At 34.4% G+C, this 24,782-nt stretch overlaps 2 protein-coding genes across 5 annotated transcripts in view; one reads left to right on the plus strand and one right to left on the minus strand.

Moving 5' to 3' along the window:
- Nucleotides 1-24,782, plus strand: part of LOC125657502 (26S proteasome non-ATPase regulatory subunit 1-like) — a 150,586-nt gene that overhangs the window by 56,290 nt on the left and 69,514 nt on the right. The gene's annotated exons all lie outside the window — the stretch shown is intronic.
- Nucleotides 1,997-24,007, minus strand: LOC125657503 (uncharacterized). Of its 4 annotated transcripts, none has more exons than XM_048888099.2 (2): nucleotides 23,591-24,005; nucleotides 1,997-6,195 (listed from the first exon to the last, which is right to left on the minus strand). In XM_048888099.2, exon 2 carries the CDS (start codon nucleotides 6,137-6,139, stop codon nucleotides 3,914-3,916), a length of 2,226 nt encoding a protein of 741 aa, XP_048744056.2. In that variant the 5' UTR covers nucleotides 6,140-6,195; nucleotides 23,591-24,005; the 3' UTR covers nucleotides 1,997-3,913. The 4 variants fall into 4 exon arrangements, 3 of the variants coding, with proteins under 3 accessions (XP_048744056.2, XP_048744055.2, XP_048744053.2); XM_048888098.2 differs by lacking the exon at nucleotides 23,591-24,005 and adding an exon at nucleotides 14,648-15,023; XM_048888096.2 differs by lacking the exon at nucleotides 23,591-24,005 and adding an exon at nucleotides 11,981-14,621.

Genomic DNA, 24,782 nt, shown 5'->3' on the forward strand with positions numbered 1-24,782 from the left:
CTACCTAGCTGCTAGTTTCTATACCCAATGATACACAGGGAAAGTAAAAAAAAAAAAAAAATTGAAAATCTGCACATCATTTAGAAATAAGAATATATCAGTTCATTTATTTAAATTGTTTAATTTAATTTGAAATTATTATGAATGTTATTGATGTGACCAAAATAAGTTTGAGTGTGTTGGCCAAGATTTCTTGCCCCTATTTTAGTTGATTGGGCCACCAGAACGACAACACATAATTGACAGAGGCAATCCAGGCATTCTGTAAATGATGCTTGAGAAGGAATTGCATGTAGAATAGTAGGCACGAAAGCTGATGCTGCTCCTATGGGAACCTTTTATTTTTTCTGGATCCCAAATTCCACATATCATAAGCTATCAATAAAGCTTGAATTGTCAATAATTTGTACAGTGGTTTTTAGCTCACCTGAGCTGAAAGCTCAAGTGAGCTTTTCTGATCACCCGTATTCCAGCGTCTGTCCGTCCGTCTGTCTGTCCGTCACATTTTCAACTTCTTCTCAACAACCAATGGGCCAATTTCAACCAAAGTTGGCACAAAACATCCTTAGGTAAAGGGAATTCTAAATTGTTAAAATAAAGGGCCAGGCCACCTTCCAAGGGGAGATAATCAAGAAAAGGTAAAAATAGGGTAGGGTCATTAAAAAATCTTCTTCTCAAGAACCACTGGGCCAGAAAAGATGAAATTGATATGAAAGCTTCCTTATATAATGCAGATTCTAAATTGTTAAAATCATAGCCCTCAGGGGTCAGATGGGGCCACAATAGGGGATCAAAGTTTTACATACAAATATATAGGAAAAATCTTTAAAAATCTTCTTCTCAAGAACCACTGGGCCAGAAAAAATGAAATTTATATGAAAGCTTCCTTATATAATGCAGATTCTAAATTGTTAAAATCATGGCCCCCGGGGGTTGGATGGGGCCACAATAGGGAATCAAAGTTTTACACACAAATATATAGGGAAAATCTTTAAAAATCTTTTCCCCAAGAACCACTGAGCCAGAAAAGCTGAGATTTATATGAAAGCTTCCTTATATAATGCAGATTCTAAATTGTTAAAATCATGGCCCCCGGGGGTCGGATGGGGCCACAATAGGGGATCAAAGTTTTACATACAAATATATAGGGAAAATCTTTAAAAATCTTTTCCCCAAGAACCACTAAGCCAGAAAAGCTGAGATTTATATGAAAGCTTCCTGATATAGTGCAGATTCTAAATTGTTAAAATCATGGCCCCCGGGGATCGGATGGGGCCACAATAGGGGGTCAAAGTTTTTTTTGTTTGTTGTTTGTTTTTGTTTTTTTCGTTTTTTTTGGTTTTTTTTTGATATAGTGCAGATTCAAGTTTGTTAAAATCATGGACCCCGGGGGTTGGATGGGGCCTCAAGGGGAGCCTCAAAGTTTTACATACAAATTTATAGGAAAAATCTTTTTAAATCTTCTTCTCAAGAACCACTGAGCCAGAAAAGCTGAGATTTATATGAAAGCTTCCTGATATAGTACAGATTCTAAATTGTTAAAATCATGACCCCTGGGGATCGGATGGGGCCACAATAGGGGGTCAAAGTTTTTTGTTGGTTTTTTTTTTTTTTTTTTTGATATAGTGCAGATTCAAGTTTGTTAAAATCATGGACCCTGGGGATTGGATGGGGCCTCAAGGGGGGGCATCAAAGTTGTTAAAATCATGCCCCCCTGGGGTAGGATGGGGCCACAATAGGGGATCAAAGTTTTACATACAAATATATAGGGAAAATCTTTAAAAATCTTCTTCTCAAGAACCATTGGGCCAAAGAAGTTCACATTTACATGAAAGCTTTCTGACATGTGTAGATTCAAGTTTGCAAAAACCATGGCCTCCAGGGGAAGGTTTGGGGCCATAATAGGGACTACGGTTTTACATGCAAATAGATATGGAAAATCTTCTGATATGGACCAAGGTGACTCAGGTGAGCGATGTGGCCCATGGGCCTCTTGTTTATGACATTTTCTCAGGTAACGTTTTGACTGTGACTGATTTATTTCTAATATATGAATTGGTTAAGTATCGAATCATAAGTTTTTTTTAAAAAAATGTGTCAAACTTAGTTTTGCGGTAGATGAAAGGGATGGTTATGCCTGCAGTTAATTGCTGCACACAGAAAGGGATGGTTATGGCTGGAGTTAATTGCTGCACACAGATCTGAATTCGAGTGAATCTGTCTGTCTGGGCCTGACCTATTGTCTTGTGTTTGGTTGACAGGCAGTGTGTTTTCTTAAATTTCAAGGGAGGTCACTTAAAATTGGGTCTTTGAACAGAAAAAAAAAATGAATAAATAAATAATAAATAAATAAAACTGTATGTCAGGTGAATCTGATTTAAAATTTGAATAAAATAATTTAAAAAAAAAAAGAAGATGAATAGAACCCCCCCAGTGTTTTTACCTTTGTAGATAAATTCAGTTAATATTTTTGTGTATCTATTTTATTATTTGGAGAATTTTCTACTCAATAGAGATGTTTTCACCTGCAGGGAAAGTGCCTCAAAATTTGACCTAGGTATGGCACTTGAGGGCTGTAGCAGTGAGAGTTTTTTCATGTGCCAGTGGCTGCTGTGATATGAGACTTCTGTTTTTAAAATTATCTGAGAGATCATCAAATGTGAGACATTCGGTGAAGGAGCAGTCTCTATCTCTTTATCTAAATTTCCAATCAAGTAATTAACAGCATATTGTCTTTGATTTCTGAAAGTCAAGTAGAAAACCTTTTGTTCTTAGTTTATTCAATTTATGCATTTTTTTCTTCTTGTTTCAATCTTCCTGCAAGTCATCTTTGCCACCCATAAACAGTCAAAGCAAGAGGAAATTCACTTATGTCTTAATGTTCTCACGAGAGTTTGAACATGCTTCTAAAGGAACCCTATTTGGTTCAAGAAATGTCTATTGATTGGGTGGAGAAGACATTAAGCTTGCCATGGATTTTATCTATTAAGTCCCTCTTCAGCAAAAATGATGTTGGAGACACTTCTACTGTGAAACATTGTTCAATTAAATTGAGCTAATATTCACAGTCTTGTGCAGACATCAGGATCTGAGGAGGAGCTTTTCACTTCATTACACTTGAGACTTTGAAATACTTATGGAGTGTTGATGACTGAAATTTCATGTTGTGTAGTGTGTTTCCCTTTTGGAAAATGGATGAGAGTTTTAAATTACTGAGAATTGATGGCTAGGCTGAATTTTTCTGTATTCTGATAGGAGTCGTGACCTTTATCAGGACCATCAGATATAGAGTGGAATGAAGAAAAATTAGCAGTTACAAATGTTACATTGCACATACTAGTTGTTTAAAAAGAAGTCTTGTAATAGATTAATGAAATATTGCTAAAATCTTAACTTTGGTACTCTCGGATTAAATCCGATCTTGTATCGGTGTGTCTATTGGGTAATGGCAGATAGATTAAATTACAGTGGTAAATTGATATATGGAATCATTACATATTTCAGAACTTTTTGCAACATCTTTGAAAATTTTAAATTGTTTTCTGCACAGAGTTGCCATCTTCAATCAGTCTATACTAAGTTTGAAAGAAATAAAATGTAGTTTTGAAAATTAATGTTTATTGAAAACATTAGGCAATGAGTTTTCACAGTATTTTTTATTACAACAGAAAAATCAGATTGAATGGGATTTCAGCATTAAAGTTAGAAACCTCTGATAAAATCACATTTTTGATGTCAAAGTTACAGTCAAACCTCAATACAAATCACCCTTATATCCCATCACAGATGAATGAATCTTAGCTTCATATGATGTTTGAATATTAAATTATAGACATTCAAACTGTAGTGTGTAGAGTTTTAAGTTATCAGGTCAGTGGAGCATGTTCAGGCATTACAATATCCAGAGGAGTGTTCACAATGGAGAATGGCGATTTACTGAAATCTGTCCACAGATTTTCCTCCTATCATTTAGAGACATAGGGTACATGTAGCTCATGACAGTGCTATCAGCAGATCGCAGAGAGCCATTTATGCAGATATGACACTTAAGAATGCGAATAAATGCCCTGCGAAATGCAGTGTTGAACATGGTGTAAATAATAGGATTAGCTAAAGAAGCTGTGTACCCCATCCATACAAACACCGACATGAGTTCTGGAGTAACATTCTGCATGCAGTTCTGACACGTCACAGACAAAATGTTCACTGTGAAAAAAGGGGTCCACAAAATGACAAAAACAGCAAAAATAATTCCTAGCACCTTTGAGGCTTTTTGTTCATTTGTAGTTGCACGCTTGGACATAACAGGAGCCATTCCCTGAGGTTTGTTGAATCTGTAAAGGAGCTTGTTTATAGTATGGTTTTTGAGCCGTCCATTGGGGATATTTTGACCTGTTTGACCATTACGATTATCCATTCCATTACAAATCTGATGTGCTGAACCATCATAAAGTGTATTGCTGGATCCTAGTAGTGGACTAGAGGGACTTGACTTTTTCTTAGTCAGTTTGTACATTTGAAGGGTTGTAGGTTGTAACTTGATTGTCAAACATTCAGAGCTGTCGGAGACCTCTGATGGGTCAATTATTGAATCGCCTGAATCGGAAAGAGGCATGGAATGCTGGCTTGATATGCTGATGTTGCTGAATTGTGATTGTCTCCGACATGCATAAAGACAGTCTGTAGAGCTTCTTTTCCCACTAGCTACATTTAGTAAAGTTCTCTCTGTCTCACATTTTGAAAATACTGTGTTGTTGTTGATAGTTGTGGAACATTTTATTGAATGGGACACTTCTCTTTGGCTGGTGTTCCAAGTTGAAACTTCAGAAGTTGAAGTCTTTCCATTCTCACTTCTGTCACTGGTTTGTTGCCATTGCCTCACAGCCAGGTCTTTATCATCGTCTTTAGTATTTTCATGGGATTCATAAGTTTGTTGTTCTTCAATTTTATGATTCAAAATGGATTCTTTTGTGTGGTAAAAACTAGGTATTGAACTTTGAGGTTGAGCAAAAATTTGAGTCCTGTTGCATTTGAGATCTTCTTTGTCAAAGTCCCCTTTCAAAATTTGGTCCATCTCTTTTTGTATTTTGGAATAATTTTCCTTCCATTCTACAAGTTTTAGATCCATTCTGCCAATGTCACTACAACTGTGAAAATGGCCGTTACCAGAACAGGGAATCAAGTTCGAAAGAATGGAACAAGATGTGTTTACAGACGGACATGAAACAGCCTCTTGCATGCAAGACTCTTCTGCCAATGTATGTCCCAAGGAGTCATCAGAGTTGATGCTTATCAAATTATCTCCCCTTCCTGGTAGTGGAAGGTGTGACTTCTGAGATTTTGTACACAGAGAATTGATGGGGTAGTCCTTATTTTTTGTTTCCAGACAAGATAATGAAGTGACCTTTCTTTGTTCCAACTTCACATTCTCAGTCCGATGCACTCTAATTGGTTTCATAATAGACTTTGATATTTTGTATTGAACCAAGTCAGATTCTTTTGAGTTGTCAGCACAAGAAATGCGATATTTAGATTGAAACTTCTGATTTGGGGATGTTTCTGGATATGAGAATGAAGCAATGGCCCCACACTCTCCATTAGGAAGAAGAGTGGTTTGATTTTGTTGCGCCTTTTCATCATACCTTTGGGTGTTTAAAAGTGTACACCCCACCAGTACTGTGGCATCAGTGTCACTCAGACAGTTGCTCTTATCAGCATCCTCCAATTGTGGACATGAAAACGTTTTCATTTCACACTTCTCGTTATGTCTTTGCATGTTTTTAAAATCAGACCTATCGATATTCTTCATTCGTGTCTGGTTTTTCCGAAGTATTCTTATTGTTAGAATATATGTTATTAGCATAATGGTTAGGGGAATGTAGAAAGCGAAAACTGATCCATAGATGACAAAGTCACGAATGGTTGGAACGCATTGACCTTCATTTAGAACGGAGATGGTGTCGGTAATTCCGTAAACACAAATAGGACTGCTGATCATGATGGATACCAGCCACACAAACATAATCTTCAGGGCTACTGTCATTCTGGTCTTGTTTCTTCCGTATTTCATGGGGTATTTCAGGGTAAAGTATCGATCCATCGACATTGTACACATGTGCCAGATGGAAGCTGTGCACATCAAAACATCTGTGGTGACCCAGAAAATGCAAAATTCCGCTCGCAGGTGAAAATGCCCTAAAATACAAAAAGAAAAGAAGAAAACTTTACTTTTAATAAGCAACAATGTTCATTATGAAAGACATTTTTTCATGAAATTGTAAAATGCATTCATCAACCGATCTGTGGCATGTACATTTAACAGAATTATTTGTAAAAGTATAGTTGGTAATTTTAAATACAATGAAATGAATAATATTGGGGAAATCTGTAGATTACTTTTATTTCATGAGACCTTATTTTTGTGAGACTACAATGGTGTATTTATTCACAATGCATTCTTCGCAAATCGTTGTTTAAAATTTGCTGAAGTCGTCTACTTATCATTTTTGCAAATGATTATACTCACAAAATTACCTATAAGATAATGTTTTGTGGAATAAAATACATGTAGTTTTCTTTTTGTTTATATTTTTTCGTCAATTTATATATGTGGTAATTTTGATTTACATTCCACTATTGCCTATTATGATTTTTTGCTTATTCCACAATGAAAATGAAAGTATTCTTGTCCTCCACCTTTCATTATAGATGAGCGTATTCGGGGAGTGATTACACAGACAGAGCTTTTGGTGTTATAGTACTGAATGAAGTTGGAACAGCTGCTGCTTTTCTATCAATTCCACATACACATTTCATTTTATTGAGAAAATTTAATCATTATTTTGTGACAACTTTTGCAAGTAACACAAAATTTATATTGTAAAAGTAGTTAATATGGGGTGGGTGCATGGGTAAAAGTAGTTATTTATGCAAAGGGGGGGGGGGATTTACACTAATTATGCAGTCATGTAATATGCATGTAACTTTCCCCCATGCTTATGGTTATGAATATTTGATAAAATATTATACCTTATACATGTATTCAGTTAACGCATATTTTTTTCCCCCTTACGTAATGTTGGACGTGGAAAAACGTGTACTGACCCCCAGCGTAAATAACCACTTTTACAGTACATGTACCAATTATTTATCGTGACTTGTGCTTTATTGGTTTTGTCTGCTCAGTGTTCTGTGTTATTAGCACAGTAAATGATTCAATGCTTAAATAACATCAAATTAGGAAAATTTGTTTATTATATGCTCATATATTCTTTGATCAGTATTGGTTATCCGCACTCTTTATCATGTTATTTAGAGGGTGTGCACTATATGAGCATGATGAAAATTGTGTCATGATGATACTTCAAATAAGATTTGAACTATTGTAGGATGTAATTATCATTGATGAAATGGATGAAGCACACCTAGACTTGTTTACAACTTGTTTCATCCTCAACTTAGCCCAACCTAGCATTGCGTAAAAATTCCAATTAGTGAGGGCAAAAAAATTGATCATGCTTCAGCCTTTTTATTGTTCAATTTGTAAGATTTCTTGGAATCATAACTGGCTTTAAAAAGAAATCTCACAAATTATTGATTCTGTATGGAAGTCACTTATAGTTAATTTTCTTGCAAAATTTTATTGCCATCGGATATATTCTATCCCTCACTATTGGAAATGCAGATACCATTAAATCTGTAATATTGACAGCTATAAGTTCAGTTCTCTTTTCGGTATTTGTGACATTAATGAGCCAATATACAAGTGAAATTTATTATTTTCTCCATATAGGCACTGATAAAACTGTGCTTGAAAAATGATAAATTTACTACAAGCATTAGGAACTAGAAATGTTTTCAAGCTTCATGGGTATATTTAGAAGGGGAAAAAAAATAGTGAAAATGTTTATTTATAATGTACTATGAGGCCTGATCAAACATGTAAAGTGGGGACAATTCTTAACCATTTGACCTTCATTGTTAGGACAGAAAAGTGCACCATGAGGACAAAAAAGTAGTGTATGTCCCAAGATAGACTAGTGAGGACCAATGGTGTGGGGACATGCCCTTGCTGATATTTTGTCTCAAAAATCTTTATTTTCCCAATTTGAGAGAGGGTATTGGATAAACTTTTATAGGTGTTCTTATCACTACCTTACGATGTAGTGCATTTATTTGCATTTACAATAATGTATAGAGGATACCTGTATTGCGTAATTTGATATTCCCTCTATCCAGTGAGTTGAATGGCGTATTTATTCACAAGACTTGTCGAGCAAATTCATAAATCACCATTTTAATGAGTTGGAGAGAGCAAATATCAAACCACGCAATTATAAATGTTCTTTTTTTCTATCACTTTAGTTTTGAGATAATCTCAAATGTCACAACTTTTGTACACAATATTTTCTGGTACTTGTTTACTGCTTTCAGATTCGTTTATCTGATGGTTTTTCGGATAGAGTTGATGTACCGAGCTTTAATTTGTTTGATAAACCAATGAACAAAATATTTATTATATTGTTTATACTTTAAATTTGATAAATATTGTTGAAAACATTTTTAAAAAATGATTCTATGGTGGTTTTATTCATGCAATCAATAAACGAAAACAAACTAGGGGACAATTGAAGCGGGGATGATCTCAATTAGTGCAGACCAGAAGTGCTATTTACAACAGGCGTTTGATAGAGCTGTGGTATATCAAACTAGCGATATGCACCACACGAATTAGACAAGTGTGTGTATTCTCTCTTGCGCATTGTTAGGACATCTTCACTTAACTAAGGTTTCGCAGGCTCTTTAGAGAGAAAGAGAAAGTCAGTGGATGTAATTTAATATCCTTAAATTATGCGCATATTACATCTTCTTCATATTTTGCTGAATTATCACTGATTTTAACATTGATCAATATTTATTAGATTCTCGTAATGATGAATGAGAAAATGTCAAAACTCTGAATGAAACAACATTGATCGCATTTTGATCATTTCATGTACTTCAAAGATTGCTGGAACCCAACTTCGGCATGTGCATGCTTTAATCCAAAACTTGATCATTTAGAATTTTATCACCAAGATGGAAACTAACAGCAGGATGTATCCTGGAGTATTTCATGGTGAAGAGAAAAAATGTGTTGGTATTGTAAAATATAGTTTTCCATCAAACTATGGATAATTATCAGAAAGGTGTGCCAAAAACATTCAGAATTTTTACTGATATAAGCAGAAAAGGCACTTCATACCATTACGTATTTAATTTAATAGATTCACAAGTAAGGATCACCCATGAACATCCGCCTCAGTTTGCTGATGTATATTTTACATATAAATCACGTAAAATCTGTTCAATAAAGGCTTGAAATATAATTGTGGTTCCCAAAACGAAGTTTGGAACATATTGTTTTTATCCTGTTTCTTATTTTTCTTTTCTTTATTATCCCTTTGCAATTCATTGCAAAATAGGATATATAGTAATGGGCCCATTTGTGTGTGAGTTGAGTAAGTGAGTGCGTGTGTGTAACACTGAACTTGAAGGCACTCCAAAGGCCACACTATTTGCTCCATTGATTTCATACTTCACATGTAGCTTTGTTACCAAGAAAAATTTTGGGGGTCAAAAGGTCATGGTGACAATGAGACTTCATAGAAAAAGCTTGTAGACACTACAGGTCACAAGTTTTGCTCCATTGGTTTCATACTTCACATGTAGCTTTTTATCAATAGAGGAGGACCCTATTGTTTGGGGTCAAAAGGTCATGATCATTAGCTTGTAGACTCTCATTGTAAGACCATGCATATGCTCTTTGCAGAGCTCTTGTTATTTTTATTTTGTTTCCCAAACAAAAAAGTTTGGAAACATATTGGTTTTACTCTGTTTCATCTTATCATTATTAAAGTCTTCCATTGGAACCTCATCATTATTTTTAGGGTCTTTTTTTCTATTATTTTTCTATTTTCTTTACAATTTTGTGCACACAATTTCTCAGAAATGCATTGAGCGATTTTTGTGAAATCTAAAGGGATGGTAAGATATTCACTTGAACTTTTATTATGTCACTCTTTACATAAAATATTGACTTTTTTCAATTTTCAGTGTCAGTTTGTCCCCTAGTGTTTTCAGAGAGTATTTAATTATCAACTTGAAATTGTCAGCATTGTAGAGGAGACTGTGTAGTTGTAGATGTGCCAAATGGTTTTGCAATTTCTCTAGTAAGCTTCAGAGATGGAAGAGCTTTTCTTTTCTTTTCTTTTTTAGTGCAATTTTTGACATTTTCATTGTTATTTATACCAAAATAATTTGTTAAAACTTATAGAACAATGTTTGTAGATAATGATAAGACCTATTTGGGGCCAGGAAGGGTCAAAAGTGTTTCCTAAATATTTCAAAATCCAATTCGTTAAGCATTATTTAAGCAAAATTATTTTTTGATGTTTTCTAACTAGTCTACTGATCTCATCAAAATATCATTGGTGATGTAATAAGGGATTTTTAGGGGGATAATGTACAAAACTTTGATGCTTTCTATCTCTTCAACGAGAAATAATTTTAAAGCATTATAGAACAACAATTGCTCTGAATGTTAATCTAAATAATAGAAAAGCATCAAAATTATTTTTGTGAACGTTTTAAAGGAATTCTGGGGTCGACGTTGACCCCTGAAGTTGAATATCCCAATTATCAAACAAACAAAATCATTTTGAAGCTGTGAATTTTTGGGTCGTATGGGTCTTTAATGAGTAGACAAGTATAGTTGGGAAATATGTTAGGATTTTTTTTTGGCACATTTTTTTTCTGCACCATAAAGTGCAGGTTTTTATAAGGGGTGAATCTGTAACTCTCTGATCTGTCCCAATATTTTCTCAATAGTTTCCATCAAAATCACTGCTTTGATCGCGCATGCACTTTTTAAATGGAGAGATGTTTTGGGAACAACCATAATGGTCCCTGTTACAATTATCACTAGTTTCGTCTAATTTTCATAGATTCGCAATTGTCTGAAAATTCTTGACAAGCAAAATACAAACATAACAATGTAAGAAAACCCAAAGCTCTAAAATGGTACATAAAACAACATACAAACAAAATCATCAAAATAATGTAAACTTTGTATTGTTTTAGGGGGGCCATATTAGCCCCATCATAGTTTGTCCTGTGTATACAAAGATTTCCCCCTCAAATGACCTTGACCATTCACATTTACAATGTAACTTGAAATCCAATAGAAATTCAAAGTTTGATGAAAGCTCCATTATCATACCAGCCAATTTGTTAGAAATTGGACAAGAAATAAGGCTTACAAACACATGAATGAACAGGCAAAATCTATGTCCCCACTGCAATTCTGGAGATAAATTATATTAATATTACTCGGAACTTTTTGTCAAATTAGCTTTTAGGCTTGATTGAAGTTTTCATCAATGTAGCTAAGACACTTAATAATGATGGATGGCTCAATGATATCATCTGATTAACAAGAATTGAATTCCTATATATCTAGCTCTTATCTTCAGAGAAAAAAACTTCTTTAGATTTATTTCACCATGTACCATGACCCAATTCAGGGCTATGGAATCCCTTTATCTTGTATTCTGAAGGAGGTTTGGTTAACCACATAATGTGATTTATATTGTACGATAAAGTTTATTGTAATTGTGACAGTATCCTCCTATCCATTATGTAATCATAGGAATTATAGATTATCAGTTTAACAATCATCTATTAAATTGAATTCTCAAGATTGAAATGTTTTTCCTTACTCTGTACAAATTCCCCACAAAAAAGGGAAATGAATTAAAATCTTAGGCATTTGCTTTAATTGAATACAATTCTTTGATTGATTTTATCATTATTGAATTATTGATATAACTTCGTAAAATTTAGACAATTGATTTTGAAGGTTTTTTGTTCAGATTTTTCGATTTTTTTATTGAGAAAAATGAAAGGAATTAGTTTAACTATATGTCATAAAAAGGCATACCAAAGAGTTCCACTAACATTCCAAATGGCATCACCAAAATTGAAACCAAGAAATCTGCAATGGCGAGTGACATCAAGAAATAATTGGTCATGTTTTGAAGTCGGCGGTCCCAAATCACAGCGAGACAGACGAGAAGGTTTCCTAGTGCTGTGCAGAACACGATCGGCACTATAGCCAAAACCCCCCACTTAGGAGGAAGTAGCTCTGGTCCAGTCGATGGGGTGAAATTCACTGATGTTGAGAAATTTTTGATACTGGCAACATACCCAGTGACATGACTGGAATCGTTCATTCTGATATTAGGTCTCACTTCAGCATGGAAGGTTAGAACAATGTGAATTACCGCATTGTGACATGGTTATAATATCCTTTCATCACATGTTGATAAAATCAAGTTAATTGCTTCTGTGCTATTCCGATGAAGATTCACTCTTTCAGTCACTCCAACTAGCTCCTTGGAGTAAAGTTTATTGATAATGCCAGGCTCGGAGAAAGCTTAGCTTGTAAAGCAGCATGATGGGAACTTTGCAGGGACTTAGCATTAGAACTGAGTCATCTTAGTTAACACTATTCACAGTGATTCTCTGAATCCATTGATTAAATATCCACCAGGTGCTCTTCAGTTATACCTAGGATATTGGGTCATTATTGGTTCCTACAGCATACATGTAATATGAACGCATACACTACATGGTGAATATGATATATTCCGTAACAAAGAAGATCAACAGTTTGTCTGTTTTCTCACTTGATCATACATTTGGTACCATATCTTCTGTCCTTCACAAGTGATAAAAAACCCTCTCTTATCATTTGCTTCCTTTCATCCCTCCAAGAACTCTGAGTTCTGGTGCAGACAGACCGGAACTTTTTAAACTTTATTACCATGACTTCAAAACACAGACAAATTATTTTGATCCTCATCCCTGGGCCAATATTTTGATGAATTTCTAAGGATTCGGAACTGAGCAATTTCTCACAGCTTGAAATTATATATTTATCCTTGGATAGATAAGTGTCCAAAGTTCAACAACCATTGCATTATTTTTGGAGCATCGGTCAAAATTTGAACGGCTTCTGCCCCTCCCTCTTTGGATCATGTAACATCTTAAGTCAAAATCTTAATATTATTTGCCTGCAAATTAAGAGTTTCAGTTCAAAAGTAATGAACATCTTGCTGATGATTGAAATTTTGACTTTAGTCCGAGTTTGTTACGTGATCCCTGGGTCAGGTTTGCTTCATTGCCGGTTGAAAATTAAAGAAACACTTTAGTTTAAATACCAATCGGACTATATACCAAATTATATATCAACATCTGGAAATGTTAGCACCACTCTATGTTAATTTTATACTGATGAAGCCATTATAAAGAATGTATATATTCAGAAGAAAGAAAAAAAAAATGCTCGCATGCAGATGCAGGATTTGTCAAATCAACCTAATATGTATAGAAGGGTATCTGATTATTTAGTAGATGAAGTCCTGTACCTAACTTACTGGCTATACAGATGAACCGATTCACCCATGGCTAAATATTGAATACCATTATTGCTATCTTTAATATCAAAGTGCCTTTCACAGGCACTAGTTATTGATTGACATATATACTGTTTAATTTGTGTGCAAATGATACAGTATTAATGTCAAAAAGCCATAAATATTTCGGAGAAATTCGTTTAAATGTAAAAATTAATTATTGAAAGAATATCAAGTTTTGCTGAAAGAAAAATTTGTATATCATTAAATGGCTATAGAATTTGAGCAAGAAATCTTATTCTCTATTTGCTTGGATGATTATTAAGGGGGAAAAAAGATAAGTTTATCTATAATTTATGATATTGATTATTAAAATCATTGTATGGCTCGGCATGATAGGGTTAACATTATTTGTATATAGTTAATTCTCATTAAAAAGCCTCCTTTTGTGATTCCATAAATGATGTAATTCTATAGCAGGATATGTATGTACAGTCAAACCTTTATCAAGAGACAGTCCAACGGAGAATCAAAAAACGGTCACATATGACAGGTGGTCTCTTAATACAGGTTGCTTATTTTTTGCAGTAAATGCATTTCACAAATAATATACAGATTGTACAATGGAGAAAATAAATATACATGTATTTGAAATTCATTATTAAGAATATCAAGAATGGTTTTAATAATTGTGAAATAAAATTGATAATCAAAATTTATTATTCATAAAAAATTACATGTAATCTGTTTAAGTATGATAAAATTTACATGCATTTCATATTACATGAGATTTAGATCTCATTTATGAAATGCATGCAAATTTTCTAAAACTTAAAACCATTTTGTTGTAAAGAGTATTTATGTATAGCCTACTTGTAGCTGAAAAAATGCAGTGCTTCTTTGGTGGTAAGAGCAAGTGATGAAATGTTGCATCTCCTTTCGTACAATGCTAGAAATGTGGTTTTCTTTCAAATTGAAAGACATTCAATAAATCACAATATCCATTGTGCACAGCAAATCTTTTAACTTTTGAACTAATGCAGACAACTTTCTTGAACTCGGATGTGTCAAACACTCGGGATATGTCGAAGTGAGTCGCTATTGATTCCATGGTTCTGAAAACCTTGGGTATCTCATACAGGAAGGTCACAAATGCTTCAGTTAATTTCAGTCCCTAGCACAATATTTACCTGATTTATAATTCCAGTCATGTTAATTTTCAACTCTGATGAACATAATGGTATACCGGGTGGGAGATTTCATATCCTATCTACCCCACATATCTTAAAGTCTGTCAAAATTCTTCGAAAATAGCCTTGACTCCCTGATCCTTGATTTTGTTAAATAAACAAAAACTTGGGTTTTGTTAATGAACCCCACATGACCCTGCATGTTGATTTCCCGTTAACCAATTGATAGCTTGGGTATAAGAATTTATTCAAGTTCTGACTAAACAAGATCATCGGCAAACTATTACCCATTTTTTAAAACGAAAGTGTTAGGTGCGATACTTCCCAGAATTGTCATGCTCGACCGAAATCAGAAGTAGGAATTGCATTGTAATTGAAAAATATACAGTCGTTAAATACTAGCTGGTAAAATTTAAATTACACAAATACGTTGAATAGGTTGTAAAAAATCATGGTTGTTGGTCGCTTCAGACAGGTGGTCATTTAATACAGGTACAATAGATAGGGTAACGTCTTGGGGGGGGGGGGGGGGGGGGGTTGACTGTCACATGACAATACAGTGGGTCGCTAAGGCAGTTTTGACTGTACATGCATTTTCATTTTAGTATTCATTTATCACACATGTAAAGTGTTGACAGAACAGAACTAGTAGACATTATACAAAAGATTGAGAGAGAGATATGTCGACAAATATACAGTGGAACCCCGTTATTACGTTTTCCATTTTGTCACGATAAAATAACGTAATACCGGGGGCAACGTAATAAACGTTCCCAGTTAAATCCGTTAAAAATATCATTTGGAAATTGTATATCGTCCGTTGGTACTCCGTGAAGGGGTGTGTGAATATATCTTTACTGTTTCTTTGTTTAAAAGACTATGATACTTTGTTTTATTTACATCTTATCTTTAATGTCCGTAATTCTTCGTGTTCTTATCCCTTTTCTTTAATTCGGTGTAGGATACATAAGGATGTTTTGATAAACGTTGCTTTTTCTGCATTCGTTTGGACCGCCATTTTGTTCAACTTTAAAACAATGCGTTCATGTAAATTTCTCTCAATAACTCGTTCCGGTTCGTATTCAACATTCGTATTTAAAAAATAACAAAACATCGTTTTTATTAAGTTCTCTAATTACACAATACACAACACAATAAAAAAATCCCACCCCAAAAACAACAAAACTATAGACACAAAACGCACACGATACCCGTGTTGGGTATCGTGTGCGTTTTGTGTCTATAGTTTTGTTGTTTTTGGGGTGGGATTTTTTTTTGCACACTTCTCACCAACGATAAACATGCACGGAGAACAATTTAAGCGCAATCCACATAAAAAAAAAATATAATGATGCACGAAGATTTCATTTATAACGCTAAATGATGGCACTAAAATCACGTGCGCTTCAAGGGATTTTAAAATATTCACTGAGGTAAATGCCGTGCACAAATCGGCCGATAGATTGGTGTATGTATGGACGAGATTTACGAACACCCAAGCTGCATGTCCAAACAACGAACAATTTTTTTAATTGAACACCTTTAGTGACCTATGTCCAAGCAGTTACCCAAGCGGTTGTAACATTGCTACGATAAATTTTGTCTTTCTTGTTTGGTACCAAAGCTGTCCGTGAATAGAGTTTTAATAGCGAAGGTAATAACACTATGCTGAACACGCAGGTGGTTGAGAAATTATTTCTTTGATTATCAAAATATGAAAAATGAAGTAAATTTCATAAAGTACAATTTCTAAATAAACATTATTTAATTGTTTATCACTGGCTTCTATACGGGGTATTCACCTGTATTGATGTCGCTAGATCTATGGAAGCGTGATCAGTCAAGCGTCTCTAATCCCCAAACAGACCAGGAAATTTACGTGGTGACTGCCTCAGGCAGTCAAGGTGTGAATGGCTTATTATTTTGAGAATCACTATTGAATAATTAAGGGTTTATTACGTTTTTGTCGGAATATTTACAACGTAATACCGAGTCCCGGCATTTTAGGACAACGTAATAACGAGGTCTATTTTATATAGGTTTGTTAAGAAATGGTTTTGTGCTTTGAAATTCCAACGTAATATGCGGACTAACGTAATAAAGGGAGAACGTAATAACGGGGTTCCACTGTATCAGCCTCTGTAATGTGACAATTAAATGCAAAGTGCATGTACAGGTGAACTGAATATTGACTTCTTTCAGTATCCTTAATTAGATCAGTTAATATAAATAAAGTGGAAAAGTTCATGTAGTTGCCATAAAATGAATGACGTTTTTCTGCTGATGTCATTTAATGATTGTCTATTTGGGTGGGTAATATATTGGTTACTGAACTTGCATTGTCATTCGGCTTGTCATTTGCAAACTCAGAGAAAGCTGTGAAATGATGATTCTGTTGCCTTGGTTATCCCATATTACAGTTTATAATTTTGCTTGTAAAAGCTGGTCACATAATTAAAATGCTTGTGTGGAAAATAGATTGATTTAATTAGCATATATACATACCAACATCATGGCTTTCTGTTTAAAAACCTTTGTTAAAATCTTTTACAAAATTCAAGAGTTGAATTCGTTTGTACTTTTTTATGCCCCTAAATCATTTTGGGGCTTATAATTTTTTGTCTGTTTGTCTGCAAAAACTTTAATCTTGGCCATAACTTTTGAATGGATGGTCACTTTCATATTCTACATGGTATTCCGTGTGACAAGAACTTTCATTTGGTACCTAAATTTTTTACTTTGGAGTTCGACCTACTATTGTAAAACTTTAACCTTGGTCATAACTTTTGAATGCTTGGTGCTAGGGCTTTCATATTTCACATGTTGTATTCCTTGGGACAAGACCTTTCTTATGGTACCAAAATGTTTAACCTCCTGACCTTGCAATTTTACCTTCTCTTGAAAAACTTTAACCTAGGTTCAGTTTTTGAATGCTAAGTGATAGGGCTGTTATGTTTCTCATGTGTTTGTCCTGTTGAAATATGATAGGTTTTTTAATGACAATTAAGACATTGGTAAATGTAAGTATGTACACGTAATAGTGTTTGAATAATTGTATTTAATGTTGTGGTACTTAATCAGAGCAGTTAATGCATTTAAGTTGTATATGAATTTGATTTGATTTGACATTTCTACCTCTTTTTCTAAATCACTAGTCTTTTGTGCGTATCTGGGTAATTTATTAACGATCTTGATGGTGATGTTAGCAGCTGTATTCAGGACATAGTTTAATAGGTTGTTTAATTTTAGACAGTGGAATGTGTGGGCCGATCATGCACAATGCATGAGAGTGTCATCTAATTTGATATAAGATTAATGAAGCAGTTTCTGTGTACATTAAGATTTGCAGTGATTTGACTCCCAATTATGAGTGCCTTTTTAAAAAAATGTATATGCAAGTGAATCAATTTCCAGAATTTCCATGATTTTTATTCTAATACAGGTTTCAATAATACATATCTTGCAATATTAATTTAATGAAATCAGTGAGCTAATTGTTAAGTCTCCCAAACGAAGTTTGGAAACTTGTTGTTTTTGCTCAGTTCTTCTTCTTTATAATGCTTCCAGACTTCTTTTTCAGAACTGCTTCTTTCTCGTGCCTAAAACTGTCAGACACCGTTCTCTGTAACCAGTTGATAAAAGTATTAGGATATGATAGGCCAATGTATCTAGATGTGCAGAAATGTTTTTGTTTTCAGATTGAAGTTGGCTGGGATACATTTTGGGGGGGGGGGGGGGGGGGGGGGTCAAATGGGGGTGGGGTTTAACATAGAACTCTATGGGGAAATAATTATTCCAAAAGTCAACAGATATAACTTGGTAAATATGATAAAGTCCTGGGGTCTTCGGAAATGAAAAGAGAATGACAGGGCCTACAAAATAGTATCAAGGTTAAGTGACTCCAATGACCTTAACCTCTGACCATGAACATAAAAACTTGTGTAACATTTAAACCAGGACTAATAGCGACATGGGATCTTCATAAATGGCAAGAGAATGACAGGACCTACAAACTAGTATCAAGGTCAAGTGACTCCAGTGACCTTGACCTCTGAACATAAATTTGGTATTACTTAAGAACTAGGTCTGATAAAGAGATAGGATCTTCAGAAATAATAAAAGGATGATGGGATCTACAAATTGGTATCAAGGTAAAGTGATTCCAGTGACCTTGACCTCTTATCTTGAACATACATTTGGTGTAACTTTAGAACCAGGATTTATAGAGACCTGGATCTTTGACCTTGATTATAAAAACTCGTATAACTTTAAAACCGGGACTGATAGAAAACATGGGATCATCAACAATGATGAGAGGATGAAGGGATCAAAGTTTTACATGCAAATATATAGGAAAAATCTTTTAAAATCTTCTCCACAAGAACCACTGGGCCAGGAAAGTAGAAATTTACATGAAAGCGCCCTGACATAGTGCAGATTCAAGATTGTTCAAATCATGGCCCTGGTCGTAGGATGGGGCTACTATAGGGGATCTAAGTTTTACATACAAATATATAGGGAAAGTCATTTAAAATCTTCTGAAGAATCACTGGGCCAGAAAAGATTCAAGTTTGTTCAAATCATGGCCCCTGTGGGTAGGATGGGGCCACAAAAGGGGATCAAGGTTTTACATACAAATATATAGGGAAAGTCTTTAAAAATCTTCTGAAGAATCACTGGACCAGAAAAGTTTACATTTACACAAAAGCTTCCTGACGTAGATTCAAGTTTGTTCAAATCATGGCCCCCAGGGGAAGGATGGGGCCACAATAGGGAATCATAAATTTACATACTAATGTATAAATTTTTTAGATATGGGCCAAGGTGAGTGATGTGGCCTATGAGCCTCTTGTTTTAAGATTGTTAGCTGTAACTGAAAAGGTTGATAATTGCTACATATATTTATTTTATCGAAGATGCTGGAAAGTGAATATTTTCCCCTTGGTAGTTTTTTACTATTTAAGACATATTGATCAGGGAACTGAAGACATTTTATTTAGCTTAATTTGCCCATGTGCATGTAGCTGTCCCCTGTAGATGTCCTGCCTTAAGGTCCAATTATTTGTGCATTGTATGCCATCAATTTACACCAGCTATTGATGTCCATGTTGTCACTGGTAGACAATTTGCATTCACAGATTGCTATGATTGAACTATGTACAACTTTGGTACAGCCACTTTATGTAAATTTAGATCTCCATCCAGATTACTTTGGTAGAAACTTGGTCAATGATTTAATAAGCATGCATGCACGAGTTGCCTTTTTGAAGGGTGATTATAAAGGTCTTAAACTGCACTATACCAAACTATATAATCATATAAAGGTGTATGTGAATGGAGACATTAAGCATGATCTATAGGCAAAGCAGACAATTATAACTTTCAGGTGAAAAAGATTCTTGCCTGTATTTGCTTCAACTCACAAATGATATATTAAACAATTGTTATTTTTCTTTCATTCTATTTCTTCTGCAAACCTCGGGTGATATTACTTAAACTTGTTCGCAATGGCAAGCATAAAGGACACACCTAGAGCTACTGTTTAACATTTTACCTTGAAGCTGCTAAATGACCTTTGTACTAGATATGAGTGCATGTTCAGTGTAATAAAAAAAAAGATTGCAATGTAGCAATTTCCAGAATTGACTTTACAATGTATGTTTGTTAAACACAATCTGGCCAATGTTACAATGTGTTTGTGCAAGTCATACATTACACTCGTGTTGGGGGGGGGGGACGGAAAAATCATATCTATCTGCATGAAAGCAGATACTCTGTATCATAAGTTCATCTTATCAGAAATCAGGAAAGAATTTCTTGTGTTTTGCATTTAACACAAGAATCATTTTATTTTCTCTTAATATTAAAACTTTTCATTTTAAGATAGTAGGTTCACAAATAACATGAATTATCCTTATATATGATATTCCTAAATTGACTGTGAAATGAATTTATTCCGCAGAAGACCTTTAGAAAATTTGTTAAGATTTCAGTAACATCTTTGATAAATACTATTGAATTCCATATACATGTATCACATTGAAAATCATGTAATCACGATATAAAAACATCAATTAAGAATGTGAACAATAACACTAAATAAACCAATCATTTATGTTGAAACAGAACGCAGAGCTATTATTGAAAGTTACAGATAGCTATCGGACCAATATACTTTAGCAAGGTGTATTGAAATTACCTACATATCATTCGCAAATAAACAATACAAATAGATATAATAAGTAAACGTGGTCTTTCCGGAATTTCCGCCCGCCATCTTGGGATGATAGTAACGACCAGTTTAATACCAGTGAATATACAAATCTGTATATTGTACTGCTTCACTTGGGAGAGGTCTATACGTAGGTGATGTAATGAGGCCTCGATGGGGAGTTTGAACCCGGCCTCCATACAGAGACGTAGAAAATTTCAGGTCATCATGTGATAGCTTTTATCCAATCAATTATCTACAAATTTGTCTGAAGTGGGATAGATTAGTTTGGCTTTAACTTTTTGCTGACTATAGTTGATGATTTCAATAAAATAATTGTGCATATCTTTCAAAATATGTGAGTTGGGTTTTTTTTTTTTGGTTAAGTTTTGTTGAAGTTAATGGAAAATGAAACACACTTGTTGAGTTAATATATAAAGCATGTTCAATGAGTAAGATTGATATGTTCTTTGAAAAGACAAATATCTATTTTCACGACAAAATGTCATGAATTTAGAGCTCTGAAAAAATCTTGTCGCGAGCAAAATTTAAAAGTTGGCATGTTACGTAACTGCTTCTACGTGCATTGTGGCACTAGCACTCTAATCTGTTTTAAAAGATAAGCTTTTTACTAGCATACACTGGATATTACATTGGATATGTGGAGGGTTTTACTCAAACAAACTTGGAGGATCCAAGAATCAGCAGATTACAGAATTTGTTGTATTATAAAATTGACAAAATATGTCAAATAACTTTTGAAACTTCAAAAGTGCATGATTTTTATAAAACTTGCATTTTAGTGAGAGTTGATGTACATTTTCCTATTCTCCTGCTTTTGTCAATACTCGGCTAGCTGGGTGAGGGAAGAAAAAGAAATGCAACTTATAAAAAGATTACCATTGAAATAGAGTTATCTCTCTTGGACTTGAGCTACTTGCTGGTTCAGTATTTTTCCTTAGTATTCTACAGTAAAACTTGGGATTATTCTTTTGCTCTTCAGCAGAGAAAATGAGCCTTGACACTACTGCACAGAGAGAGCACAAACTTGTACAGAGTAAGCAGTAAATTTTATAATATTAAAGCTTTTATGGAGAGAATATAAATATTATGAGCTTTAATTAAAGCTTAAATTTTGATATTGGAAAAGAATATTGTGCTGCTAAGACAAATATTAAAAATGCATGCATACATGCCAATTTTTAAGAATCCCCATGGGGGATTTTGCCCACAGCGACCTTTTTTCAAAGTGTTAAATTCGCAACATTTTGTCATGAAAATAAATACTTGTCTTTGCAAAGAAAATATCAAAATTAATCTAATCATTGTACATGTATCATATATTAACACATCAAGCATGTTTGCCCATTAATTTCCAACAAAACTAAAAAACAAAAAAAACACTTTGAGAGATATACATAATTATTTTATTAAAATCAACTATTCAGCAAAAAGTTAAAAGTAAACTAACATATCCCCTCCAACAAATAAGTTACATATTATTAAATAATGCTTAAAGTTGTATCCTTTTACCCCATAACATGACTGGACTATGAAAGGCGAAGATAACGAACAATGATCAATCTCATAACTCCTGTAAGCAATACAAAATAGATAGTTGGGCAAACACGGACCCCTGGACACACCAGGGGTGGGATCAGGTGCCTAGGAGGAGTAAGCATCCCCTGTCGACCTGCCATACCCGCCGTGAGCCCTATGTCCTGATCAGGTAAACGGAGTTATCCGTAGTCAAAATCAGTGTGCCAAGAACGGCCTAACAATATTGGTATGAAACATGTCAGACAGCATTTGACCCAATGATAGGTTGTATTGACGAACTAGATCGTTATAACGACCATAGAATTTGCGAAATGCTGACTTCAATCGAGACTGTTGAAACCCCTGTACCATCAACTTGTTTGTCAGTAGCTTGCCTCGATTTAAAAATTGACCATACGCAGAACAAGCTCTTGCGTATCGAATCAGTTGAGAGATATAAACACCATATGCAGGTGATAATGGAATATTGCTACATAAATATGGGAAGTTGACGATGGAGAAGCTGAAATCATCCCATTTGTCATACAGTTGAGTTGTCAGTTTGCCGTTAATGTCTACTTTCAATAAAATATCCAAGTATGAAGCAGAAGTGGACGACTCTGTGGTGTCTTTTATTTCGAGCTCACAGGGATATATCGAATCGACATATGAGTGAAAGTTATCATTGTTAATAGACAAAACGTCGTCGATATATTTAAATGTTGAATTGAAGGCCACAGCAAGAGATTTCTTCTCTCGTATAAGTTTTGGAATAAATATATCAAAATCTAAATTAAAGCACATGCATTTAGTTCTGACTGCAAAAACAATCTTGCTGTCTGTAAACATGGCCTTGCAGATCAGTCTGGTGGAACAATCTGCATTGCAACCAGAAAAGGAGTGTTCTGCCCTGCCACACAGTTTGCGAACAAAACCTTTGCACCCATGACATCTGAAATGATTATCTCTAATCAGAAGTAGAAAAAATCATCAAAATATGTTTTTAGTAGTAAATTACTTGCTACTTGCTAATATCAAATTCAACATTATAAGTTAACTGGCTAAAGTACAGACTTTTGGGGATTACGTATCATAAAGTCTGTTAAATACTAGGCCCCCTATAACTTTATGATACTTTGCTATAGATTTGGATAGCCTTTATCATTATAACTGAAAAAATATAGTTGACGTACCTATTGCATATCTTGGATGCTGTCAGCCATCCCGAAAGGCGAAAATTTCAGGGAATGCCTGATTGTATGGCGGTAACACTATCATCACTGTCATTCACATTTGTATAAAGAATTATGTCAATTTGAAATACGTCTTCCTGATTACTTAGTATCAAAACATGCTCCTCACTGTCCAATAAACACCCCCAACATGAGAAAACCAGGTAAATTACACCACTCTGATACCACGCGACACGGGTAAACAGCAGCAATGGCTGATTATTGTCCCAATTTCCGATACAAAGAAATGATACGGGGTTTCAAATTCAGGTTGGAAATCAGGGTTTGTTGTTGTTAAACGGGAAATATTTTTAGGAAATCGGGATTTTGGGTTATTTTTGTAATTCCGATCAGGATTTGTCTTTTCAACTGCTTCAAATCGGGATAGTTAGCATGTATGTGCATGAATGAGTTATTCAGTTTGTCTGCACACCATTTTGTGTTATTAACACAATTTATGTAAAAACAAACACAAAAAATTGTTCAGTGGTGCATGAACAACACACAGTCCCCTTCCTCAATGTGGAATATACACTGTGAAATAGGTGTTTGTTAACATTGCAATATAACATAGGGCTCTATATAACTGCTATTTATAACTGCAGGGCTGTAGATACATGAGATTCAAACATTGAGGTTTGATTAAACCATTAGTAATTAAAATCACCCATAAAGATTAAAGATAATATGTTCCAGATATGACCAATCGATCAGATCAGTAATCAATCACTAATCGATAGTAATCAAACACTTGTCGATTGATTATATTTACTAATTGATAAAACTCGCCTAAGAGTATGATCGATTACATTTCGATCGATCATACTTGTAAAATCAAAGAACAACGACACTCTCTCTCAATGATACTACTTGTAATTAATTCACACCTAGTTAGGTAATGATAACGCAACATATCTAAAAGACTCAAATTTATAACCTGAATGTTCAATAGCTGGAAAAGTTAATAAAATTCAGATTTACAATTAGAAGTCTCATCACCAGTTACATTTACAATATCTATAATCATATGTAAACTTTTGTTCTTTGATTTTACAGCTATTATCAATCAGAAATCTATCGAAATGTAATCAAACTCTTTGGAGAGTTTGATCAATTAGTAAAGGTAATCAATCGACAAGTGATTGATTACTGA

This window comes from Ostrea edulis, chromosome 9 (genome assembly GCF_947568905.1).
Source record: "Ostrea edulis chromosome 9, xbOstEdul1.1, whole genome shotgun sequence".
NCBI classification, from domain to species: Eukaryota; Metazoa; Mollusca; class Bivalvia; order Ostreida; family Ostreidae; genus Ostrea; species Ostrea edulis.

Excerpts from the sequence above, each read along its gene's own strand:
- LOC125657503 (XM_048888096.2), bottom strand. The coding sequence starts at position 12,272 with ATGAACGATTCCAGTCATGTCACTGGGTATGTTGCCAGTATCAAAAAT. Across the intron at positions 6,196-11,980 it reads AATGTTAGTGGAACTCTTTG|GGCATTTTCACCTGCGAGCG; the intron begins GTATGCCTTTTT and ends TTTGTATTTTAG.